At 42.1% G+C, this 12,018-nt stretch overlaps 1 protein-coding gene across 2 annotated transcripts in view; it reads right to left on the bottom strand.

The window, feature by feature from the left end:
- Window positions 1–12,018, bottom strand: part of DNAH5 (dynein axonemal heavy chain 5) — a 332,322-nt gene that overhangs the window by 219,323 nt on the left and 100,981 nt on the right. For both annotated transcript variants that reach the window (XM_024981527.2, XM_015459121.3), the window contains exons 16-18: window positions 9,721–9,892; window positions 6,931–7,076; window positions 172–337 (exon numbers count right to left, since the gene is read on the bottom strand). In XM_024981527.2, the coding sequence (XP_024837295.1) occupies window positions 172–337; window positions 6,931–7,076; window positions 9,721–9,892 (484 nt within the window). The remainder of the gene's footprint in view (window positions 1–171; window positions 338–6,930; window positions 7,077–9,720; window positions 9,893–12,018) is intronic.

Below are 12,018 nucleotides of genomic sequence, written 5' to 3'. Positions count from 1 at the left end.
TATGCCATCATTCAAGTGTGCCCCAAATCCTAATTTCAGATTTATTAATGTCCTTATAAAATTGAGAGGGTCTTATTAGAGTGTGAAATTCACTGCAAAGTAGAATATTAAATTTTGGTTTTCAGGCATGTCCTAGAAAAACAAGACCCTTCCATTACCCGCTTCTCTTACCTGAACTTTCATTTTTCCAATCATCACTATTCACATTGAATACTTTCTCTCTTTCTTCCTTAGATGGAACTTCCACATCCAGCAACATATTAATTAGCTCATTAACTGCTTCCTCCACTAAAGAGCTTTTAAAGTGTAGTATCTGAGCACCATTTACACAAAGGTCCTATCAAAAAAAAATAGCATCATGTCATATTTGTTTATGTAGCTATTGATAGCACATCAGTATTGGTAGCAACGCGACAGGTCCAGCCTCCAGATGAGATTTTGGCCTCCAACAATGGCCATACTTCTCACGCTAACCCAGGCCAGGCATCCTGTAAAGGGCTGTGTTAAAGATGAGAGAACCAACTGGTGAATAGATGGACCACAATCACTCTAATTTCTCCAGCAGTGGAGGAAATAAGTCCAAAAGCCATGAAGAGCCTCTCCTCCCACGAAGCTTCTATTTCATATAAATCTGCTCTAGTCAGGCTCCCTTCCCTCTTCACCTTTGCCAACAATCCATCATCAACCCCTAACTAACTTTAAGTATTCCCCTCCCCTCCAACTAGATTATACATTTCTCAAGAGTGTAATAAATACAAATGAATATACTGGGGCACTTTAATCAAGACAAATAGACAGACAAGGAGATGATATAGTCAGTGATTTACCACCTAGTTGAAAAAACAAACCCATGAAGCAACAGACTGTGAGTGGGTCATGGTCTCCAGCTTCAACCCACCATGGTTCACCTTGAGACACTCTAATGTCCTCATGGACCCTCCACTCCATTAGCCTCAGGGTTCATTTACCTCCTCATCAGCCACGACATTCACCCTTAATAAACCCTCTGAATCTGCACACCCTCCCCTAAGGATGGTGTCTCACATCAATCATTCTTTTGCCAACAGCCTTTACTCCATCAACCCCTCAGCCTTCCAGGGCCCTAAGCAGGAGAAGTCCAACCCAAATGATCAGATAATGTACAGTCTCTACTTGCACACACAGGTCATGGCAAGGCAGGGGCTTGGCGCTAGGAATTCATGGCCTCCAAACTCAGTCCAGCTCCTAATGCTACCCAGGAATCACTCTATGTGACTCCAGCCACATTCCCTGCCAGGCCCCAGACAACTGTGTTCCCAAATCCTTGTCCCCTCAAATCCTTGCACCATCCTCCCCATGACCTGGCCCTGACCCCATGCCCTCATCCAGAAGACTAACCAGCATCCATCGTCAACTCTCTTTCCTCCTTTTTCAGGAATATAATGCTTATCCTTCTAGTTAAGAATACGAGGGACTTTCCTGGTGGTTGAGTGGTCAAGAATCTACTTGCCAATGCAGGGGACATAGGTTCGATCCCTGGTCCAGGAAGACCCCACTTGGCACAGAGCAACTAAGCCCATGTGCCACTACTACTGAAGCCCGGGCACCTAGAGCCCATGTGAGGCAACAAGAAAAGCCACTGCAATGAGACGTCCATGCACCACATGAAGACCCAGAGCAGTCAAAAATAAATAATAAGTAAATTAAATAAAATTTTAAAAATTAAACAACACAAGTAGCTGCTTTAAAAAAAAAAAAAATCTAAAGTTCTAAGCCACACTCGCCTGCTTCCCCGGGACTACACTTACCAACCATTCCCTTTTTCCTTCTCTTCTTGATCTCCCCCACCCCAGCATATGAACATAATCAACGGACTTCAACTCAGTGCCTTTCTACCATAAGAATAAGCATCAGGACCTTTGCACTTCCCATTCCCGCTGCCTGGAAAGCTTTTCCCCAGGCATAGTCACATGGCTTTCTCCCTCACTTCCTGTGCTCAGATGTAATTCCAGAGGTCATCCCTGACCATCGACATAAAACCACTACTCCCTTTCAGGTACTCCTTTTCTCCACTATCCTCTTAACTTTTCTCCACTGAACTTGGCATGTTGTTTGCTCACTGGCTCTTTTTGTTTGCTTGTTTTTCTATATCCTCCACTTGAAAGCGAGCATTACGATGGCAGAGATTTCACTTGTTTTGTTCACTGTTTTATTCCCAAGCAGTGTTTCACACAGAAGCTCCATAAAAAAATTCTTGAAGGAAAAAATGAATTATAAAAAGTAAATGAATTCAAGAGAAAGCATTCTTTTATATTGGTAATCATTCACTTTGGTAATCAAAATGAAAATTAAAATTAGGCTCTATGATTTTGCCACTTAAGGTAAAATTAATAATTTATAATTACTTGCGATACATTTATTGTTGTATTTTATTATAATAAATGCATTGCTCTACTCTGTACCTTATTCTAGGAAAAATTTTATTATAATTTACAGTAATTATAATAAAGCAGTGTTTGTTGGAAGACAGTGAAATTGTTACTACTACATTGCTTATGGCATTTTAAGTTGATATCATCAGTTTCAAAAGCAATTTGGCTACAAATATTAGCAGCTATTAAATGAAGACACATTTTTTTTGGAGGAGGAAATACTCCTAAAGGGGAATAAAAAGCATGAAACATATAAATATATTCATTGTACTCTTGGTAAAACAGCAAAACTAGAAATCATCTAACTATCCAACAATAACAAAGCAAGTAAATTAGGACACATCAACTCAATAGAATATTCTGAAGGCATCCTTAAAATGGTGGCCTTGGAGCAACATGAGAAATATTTTCTGAATAAAAAGTAAGTCGGAGAAAAGAAAAACACCATTACAAATCTGCAGTCTTTACAGTAAGGATCACAAATGTAAATAGGCAATATACCAAATTATCACAATGGCAGTGAAATAGGTTAAAATGCTACTTTTCCCATTTTTTAAAATATTTTAGGATGGAATGGCTACCTACTCCAATATTCTTGGGACTTCCCTGGTGGCTCAAACAGTAAAGAATCTGCTTGCAATGTAGGAGACCTGGGTGCAATCCCTGGGTTGGGAAGATTCCTTGGAGGAGGGCATGGCAACTCACTCCAATATTCTTGCCTGGAGAATCCCCATGGACAGAGGAACCTAGCAGGCTACAGTCCATGGAGTTGTAAAGAGTCAGACATGACTGAACATTTAAGCACAGCACAGCAATGTGGGAGTTCCAAGTTTGATCCGTGGGTCAGAAAGATCCCCTGGAGAAGGGAATGGCAACCCACTCCAGTATTCTTGCCTGGAGAATCCCCATGGACAGAGGAACCTAGCAGGCTACAGTCCATGGAGTTGCAAAGAGTCAGACATGACTGAGCGACTAACACTCTCACTTTTAAAATTTGCTTTTAAATTTAATTGTTTTAAAATTTTGCACTTTTATAAAGTAATCCTAAGAACCAGTCAGTCAGTCAGTTCATTCGCTCAGTCGTGTCCAACTCTTTGCAACCCCATGAACCACAGCACGCCAGGCCTCCCTGTCCATCACCAACTCCCGGAGTTCACCCAAATCCATGTCCATTGAGTCAGTGATGCCATCCAACCGTCTCATCCTCTGTTGACCCCTTCTCCTCCTGCCCTCCATCTTTCCCAGCATCAGAGTCTTTTCAAATGAGTCAGCTCTTTGTATCAGGTGGCCAAAGTATTGGACTTTGAGCTTCAACATCAGTCCTTTCAATGAAGACCCAGGACTGATCTCCTTTAGGATGGGCTGGTTGGATCTCCTTGCAATCCAAGGGGCTCTCAAGAGTCTTCTCCAACACCATTCAAAAGCATCAATTCTTCAGTGCTCAGCTTTCTTTATAGTCCAACTCTCACATCCATACATGACCACTAGAAAAACCATAGCCTTGACTAGATGGACTTTTGTTGGCAAAATAATGTCTCTGCTTTTTAATATGCTATCTGGGTTGGTCATAACTTTCCTTCAGAGGAGCAAGTGTCCTTTAATTTCATGGCTGCAATCATTATCCACAGTGATTTTGGAGCCCAGAAAAATAAAGTTAGCCACTGTATCCATCACTGTTTCCCCATCTATTTCCCATGAAGTGATGGGACCCGATGCCATGATCTTAGTTTTCTGAATGTTGAGTTTTAAGCCAACTTTTTCACTCTCCTCTTTCACTTTCATCAAGAGGCTTTTTAGTTCTTCTTCACTTTCTGCCATAAGGGTGCTGTCATCTGTATATCTGAGGTTATTGATATTTCTCCCGGCAATCTTGATTCCACTTGTGCTTCCTCCAGCCCAGCGTTTCTCATGATGTACTCTGCACAGAAGTTAAATAATTAGGGTGACATTATACAGCCTTGACGTACTCCTTTTCCTATTTGGAACCAGTCTGTTGTTCCATGTCCAGTTCTAACTGTTGCTTCCTGACCTTCATACAGATTTCTCAAGAGGCAGGTCAGGTGGTCTGCTATTCCCATCTCTTTCAGAATTTTCCACAGTTTATTGTGATCCACAGACTCAAAGGCTTTGGCATAGTCAATAAAGCAGGAATAGATGTGTTTTTTGGAATTATCTTGCTTTTTCAATGATCCAGTAGATGTTGGCAATTAGATCTCTGGTTCCTCTGACTTTTCTAAAACCAGCTTGAACATCTGGAAGTTCATAGTTCACGTATTGCTGAAGCCTGGCTTGGAGAATTTTGAGCATTACTTTACTAGCATGTGAGATGAGTGCAATTGTACAGTGGGGTAATATTAAAAACCATGGAGCCCAATAATTTCTCAGAGTGGGAGTACAGCAAATGAGCAAAAGAGAAGAGGTACAATTTAGGGTCTGTACACAGACAGTGAGTCTAAGAGAAGGATGATGGAGAAATTTCTAAATTGTGAACATTTAATTTTGACTACATACAAATTTAATATAAACTGAAGATGACTATATATGCAGAAAAAGGTTAACATGGCAGGCCTGAGATTGTTCTCCTGCTAATGAGGTGGATCTCTGGCTGGTGTCTGGGAGCTTGGATTTTAGGAAGGTTCCTACAGGCTACAGAGAGTGCCTCTCTGTGCTCAGACTCTCTGGGCAAACAGTGTGGTTTATCTTGCCAACCAGCTTTCCATCTGGGTGTCTGGAATTTTGGTGCATGCTAGGCAGAGAGCACCTGTGTGATGAAAAGGGAAAGGGAAAGTCGCTCAGTCATGTCCATCTCTTTGCAACCCCATGGACTATACAGTCCATGGAATTCTCCAGGCCACTATACTGGAGTGGATAGCCATTCCTTTCTCCAGGGGATCTTCCCAACCCAGAGACTGAACCCAGGTCTCCCGCATTGCAGGCAGATTCTTTACCAGCTGAACCACAAGGGAAGCCCACCTCTGTGATGAGACCCAGTCAATACCTTGGGCATGAAGTCTCTTAACGGGCTTTCCTGGGCAGAAATATTGCACACTCTTGACTGCATTTCTTTTGCTGGGGGTCAGTGGGTGATGGTGGGGTGGGAGGGGGGAGGGCAGGGAGAGACAGTGAGCTCTTTGTGGCTGAGGGAGAAAGAATAAGGAAGCCCATGCGTGCATTCCTCCAAACTCTGCCTGTCTTTTCCCTTATGGTCCGACTGTATCCTTACTGTGTGCGCACTCTGTTGCTCAGTCGTATCTGACTCTTTGTGACCCCATGGACTGTAGCCCACCAGGTTTCTCTGTCCATGGAATTTCCCAGGCAAGAATACTGGAGTGGGTTGCCACTTCCTTCTCCAGGGGATCTTCCCAAGCCAGGGACTGAACCCGCATCTCCTGCACTGTGGGAAGATAGTTTACCACTGAGCCATCTGAGAAGCCTGTGTATCCTCATTATATCACTATAATAAGTCTTAGCCTTTATTGCTACTAGATTGAGTTCCATGAGTCCTTCCAGTGGGGATGGTCTTCTGGACTCCTGACATACCATATTAAAGTCACCACCGATGAGTTTTTATAATCAGGATGCCCATTGGAAATGTTGTAAATGATGCTAAAGTGACTTTCCCAAAGGGGCACTTCATGGAACACTGTTCCCAGGATCCTAATTATGGCACAGGGAAGAAAGTGTCCCCTTTGCAAATGTTTGAGAAATAATGGATTAAAGAGAGTTAACTAGACCCTTTCCCAGGAGACCATCTGAAGGTCTTTATTCTAAAACATTAATGTGAACAGAACCTGGAGGGGAAAGGAGAGCAGTCTTGACCCCAGGCCAACTGAACTCGGACCTAGTCTTTTCCAGGTTCCCCAGCAATGGATCCAGAACCATGTACCACAGAACACCAGTTTGGGAAATGCTGCTCTACAGAAATGTCTAAAGAGGAAATTCTATGCAGAAGCTGTTTCAAACAACTATTTTATTAATGAACCCTAGCTAGAAGCTAGAACTAGAACTGGAAGCTCTTCAACAAAATAGCTCTATGGGCTTCCTTGGTGGCTCAGAGAGTAAAGAATCTCCTTGCAATGTGGGAGACTTGGGTTCGATCCCTGAGTTGGGAAGATCCCCTGGAGAAGGAAATGGCAACCCACTCCTACATTCTTGCCTGGAGAATCCCATGGACAGAGGAGCCTGGCTGACTACGGTACATGGGTCACAAAGAATAGGACACGACCGAGTGGCTTACACTTCAAAACTGTGGGAAAATGAGAAATGTATTCCGTGGCAATTTCTCTCTTACTGATCTGAAAAGAAATGATTTGTTCTTCATGTCTACCTGACCCCTCGGGTACATTCCTCTTCATTTTCAAATTATTGTCGGAAGGCTCCTCGTTTAAAGAACATCCATCACAGACCAGTCATGGGAAGAGAAAAAAAAAAAAATGCAATTGATGTTTCCCAAAATGCCCTTTATAGAAAAATGAATCACAAAATAAAGTTTAAATAAAAGCATCAATCTTCTAATAACCTTTGTCATCTGGAGAAACTCTTCGCAGGTAAGTGGCTCCTCCCCAGGGAGCTGACAAAGAGGAGTGCTGCTCATTTCTTCCAGGATGGCGTCAATGCGGAACTCGATCAAATCATTGACCCTGTCGAGCAGCAACTCCAGGTCCCCTTTGGAGAAAAATAAGAGTGGATAAAAGAAATTAAGCATTTTTTTGTTGTTTTTCTTTTTTAAAAAAAGTGATTATATTTCAGTAGTAAATTCAGGATTAAAATTGCTCCACAGAGCTTTTGCAGGAGACATGAAACCCAGGTTCAATCCCCAGGTCGGGAAGATCCACTGAAGAAGGGCATGGCAACCCACTCCAGTATTCTTGCCTGGAGAATCCCATAAACAGAGAAGCCTGGTCCATGGAGTCCCAAAGATTCCAAGAAGTGACTTAGAACGCATGTGTAGAGCTATTTCACACTTGGTTCTCACACTGTTCTTTCTTTAACCAGCTTCCCAGCTTTCTCAGCCTGCCTAACTCTGACTCAACTTGCAGATTCAGCTTGAACACATCTCCCCCAGGAGGCTTGCTGTGAATCTGCACATATTCATGTGGCCCCTTCCTCCTATGGTGGCACTGACCCCTGGGCACCCCTCCATCTCAAAGGACCTTCTCCACTCCTATACTGCTATGGTTGTCTGATCACACATTTTATATTATTCAACCTTCAAACTGTAATGAGCCTCATTCATACCCAAAGATCCCTTCACAGGTTGTCTTTGAACCTAGTCCCCAAAGCTATGAAGCAAAGCAAAGAGGGTAGGAGGGTTCAACCATAAGCCCCTCACTTCTCTGCTCCACCTAACCCAGTACCTATCAAATATTCTTGAGTATATTGCACCTAGTAAACAGCTGGACCCTTCTGCATTCTAAGGCATTTGGAAGGTACCGTGGAAACCTACTAATAAGACAAGCTCTTGAAAATCTGGGCTATAAATAGACGAGGTGTTACTGAATCAGCCACAGAGAGAGGAAGGGAGGGAGGGAGACGGGAGGGAGAACATAAAGAGCTATCAGAACGGGTATGTAGAAGGGAGGCTCAGAAAAGGGTGATCCAGAAAAGAGGTGATGGGAGCAAAGGGTGGATAAGGGGTTATGGAAGTAAATGGAAAGGGATTGACTGTATAAGACTATCGCAATTATGAATACATATGCGTATAGGTATCTAGCACAAACCCAACTCAAAGTAATACAAAAGCATAAGAAAGAGCCTAATTTTTTAAGCCCTCTGCAGTCAGTCTGGGGGAAAGATGGAACCCTTAGAAGAAACAGAAATGCAAAGCCTTTTGTCTCAGTGTAAAATAACAGGAGGTCACAAGAGGAAGTAGTCTTGCCGTAGAAGAGTCCAAGTGGGCTTCTTGGGAATGGGACATATTCTGGGCTATCAAAAACATGGAGAACTGAGCCGTGAAGGGGTGAGGACACCGCATGGAAGAGGAGAATGACCGTTTCTAGTCTTTCTAAAACAATGCCTCCATCGGGCATTAACATGCTTTCCTAGAAGGCAGCCAAGGAACTCTGGGAAATGCAACTTATAGAAGCCCACATTTGGAGACCTACTAAATACTGGCACATCAAGGGCTCTGAAAAATCCTCCAGAAAAGAAACCTGCCTGACTTTGTTTAACGTGGATTTCCCAGAATTCTCTGAGACTAGGCTCCTTCTTTGCAACATACTTGTACACATTCGGGAAATTGTAATTTATGGAATATACCACCTTAAGTATATTTTAAAGTGTAGTATATCCCTCTTTAGGAACAAAACTGTTTGCTTAAACTTTTCCCATATATCCTGCTGTTCAGCAGTCTGCTCTGTCCAAATCACATCTTTTAAATCAGCATCTCAAAATACACTAACCTGTTAGTACAAAGAGCTGAATGATTCTAAAGTTCCTTTAAAGTCTAATGCCCAACAATAAGCATAATTTTAAAATGTAGTTAATCTCTGGGGATAAAACTAAATAGCAAATATATATGGTTTCCAGGGCTTCCCTGGTAGCTCAGCTGGTAAAGAATCTGTCTGCAATGCAGGAGACTTGGGTTCGATCCCTGGGTTGGGAAGATCCCCTGAAGGAGGGCATAGCAACCCACCCCAGTATTCTTGCCTGGAGAATCCCCACGGACAGAGGAGCCTGGCAGGTTACAGTCCATAGGGTTGCAAAGAGTTGGACACAACTGAGCAACTAAGCATAACACACACACATATGGTTTCCAGGAAATTAATGATTTCATATATTTGGTAAAATTCCTTCAGTTCAGTTCAGTCGCTCAGTCACATCTGAATCTTTGTGACCCTGGGTACTGCAGCACGCCAGGCCTCCCTGTCTATCGCCAACTCCCAGAGTTTACTCAAACTCATGTCTATTGAGTCAGTGATGCCATCCAACCATCTCATCCTCTGACTCATCTCTGTCTCATCTCATCCTCATCTCATCCCTTCTCCTCCTGCCTTCAATCTTTCCCAGCATCAGGGTCTTTTCAAATGAGTCAGTTCTTTGTATCAGGTAGCCAAAGTATTGGAGTTTCAGCTTCAGCATCAGTCCTTCCAATGAATATTCAGGACTGATTTCCTTTAGAATGGACTGGTTGAATCTCCTTGCAGTCCAAGGGACTCTCAAGAGTCTTCTCCAAATTCCTTAGGGAACAACTTAAGAACACAATTCTCATTTTATTGTGTATATCATAATATCTATAAGAAATTAAACAGTAGAACTCAAAAACTCAGTCTTTAGAACTGAAAAATAATAATCATTTAAACAGACTTACTTATCTTTGCAAAAGCATTTTTCAAGTACATCTCAATGTTCAGTGATGTCCAGGTCAGTGCAGCCAGGCCAGGCTGGAGAGCTTCATCCACTTTCGCCAAATGAGGGACCATCAGTTGCTCTATGATGGCAGGCATTTTTGACTTCACCCTCTGATATTCAGCCAGCATCATCTGCAGTGAAACAGGGGTGAAGTTATCAAATAATATCTCACTTTGAATATCTGTTAAGAGCTCATTTTTATCCAAAACAATTACTTTTATTTAGAGTCCAGCTATAGGGCTCCAAAAAGCAGCCAAAACAAAACCAGAGTAGAACAGAGATGAAATTTCTCCATGGATACAAACTCCTTATCCAATAAAGAACACCTAAGGAGGAGAGGGAAAGAACTGAAAAGTTAGAGATTTTCACCCACTATCCAGCCCTGTATGCAGATGTAAGAGTTGAACCAGAAAGAAGACTGGGAGCAGAGAAATTGATGCTTTCGAATTGTGGTGCTAGAGAACACTCATGAGAGTCGCTAGGACTGCAAGGAGATCCAGTGAGTCAATCCTTCTGGAAATCAATCCTGAATAGTCAAGCACCAATCCTTTGGCCACCTGATGCAAAGAGCAGACTCATTGGAAAAGACCCTGATGCTTGGAAATATTAATGCTAGGAAAAGGAGAAGAAGGTGGCAGAGGATGAGATGGTTGGACAGCATCACTGACTCAATGGACGTGAATTTGAGCAGACTCTAAGAGACAGTGAAAGACAGGGGAGCCTGGTGTGCTGCAGTCCATGGGGTCACAATGAGCTGGACATGACCGAAGGGATTTAGCATGCATGTACACAATAGTACTTCCAGCCTACCTTTTATGGTTATGTTAATATTAATTATAATTAATTATAAGAAAACAATCTTAATTCACTTCTTAAATACAATTGTTAAGCTCATCTATAATATGCATGTTAGTATTACTTTGTGATTACATCAATGTTTCCCAAAATGCTTATGCTGAAATGCTAGCCACAAGGGATTCTGTAAGACAAATGGTCCCTGGATGGGTAAGTTTGGAAAACACTGTACACAATACCTCTTCTCTCTGACAGTCACAATTAATATTAATGATTCTGAGAAAACTGCAAGAAGGAAGTAAAAAGCCCAACAGTCTTTGTGAATTTTAAATTCAGCATTTCCCAGTGGACAACATTATCCTTTCTTCGTTTAATACTTTTCCACAATTTCTGTAATATCTTTTCAATTTCCATGAAAAATCTACATTTGATGATTCTATTAGCAGCTACTTAACACATTTTCTGAACCATTTATCTACTGCTTACCTTTCTTTTGGAGTTCATCACTTATTCTACCTGCAAGGCAGGTCTTAAATCAGCCTCCAGTAGCCCTTCCACTTCCCACCTTAATCTTTTAACCCCAGGAGGTATTATTCATCCATTTTAAAAATGAAAAACTGAAGCTTAGAAGGGTAAAGTAATTTGCCCAAAGATAGTGCTTCAAATCCCGACTGGCTTCAGAATCTGTATTCCTAACCATTAGTCTATGATGATTCATCTCTTTCTAGTCTGAACTGCCTTCTAATAGGTAAAGACAAACTCTCAGCTACTTCAGCTTCTCAGGCTTCTGTAGAAGCCTACAAACTGTTAAATATTCAGCACAATAACTCAGCAACACCTGAGATGGTCTCCGAACATGCTAATTGATCTGCTTTTACCAACTACTCAGGTTGAGTGGGAACTTTTAACTCTTTCAAACTCAAGACACAGTAAAAATTACCCATCAGATGATAATTCACTTGGAATTGTCATTTACAGCTGTGGTGATTCTAAAATATTATTTGAAAGATAAATACATAAACTTTTTAATCAAATAAAACATTCTTTGACCCTCCTCCATTCATAGGGTAGGGTCTATGTTCTCTCTCCTTCGCTCTGTGTGGGCTTATGGAGCCCAGCAGAGGACAGCAGAGGTGATGCTATGAGACACATGCAAAGGTGCTAGTCGCTCAGTCGTGCCTGACTCTTTGTGACCCCATGGTCTGCAGCCTGCCAGGCTCCTCTGTCCATGGGGATTCTCCGGGCAAGAATACTAGAGTGGGTTGCCATTTCCTTCTCCAGGGGGTCTTCCTGACCCAGGGATCAAACCTGGTTCTCCTGCACTGCAGGCAGATTCTTTACCATCTGAGCCACCAGAAAACTTTTCAGGTTCTTTCCCATTATAGGTTATTATAAGATATTGAGTATACTTCCTGTGCTATACAGTAGGTCATTGTTGCTTATTTTATATATAGCAAAAATA

The sequence above is a fragment of the Bos taurus genome, chromosome 20 (assembly GCF_002263795.3).
Source record: "Bos taurus isolate L1 Dominette 01449 registration number 42190680 breed Hereford chromosome 20, ARS-UCD2.0, whole genome shotgun sequence".
Lineage (NCBI taxonomy): Eukaryota > Metazoa > Chordata > Mammalia > Artiodactyla > Bovidae > Bos > Bos taurus.
The sequence above is the reverse complement of the archived record's forward strand: the minus strand, read 5'-3'. Positions and strand labels throughout refer to the sequence as shown.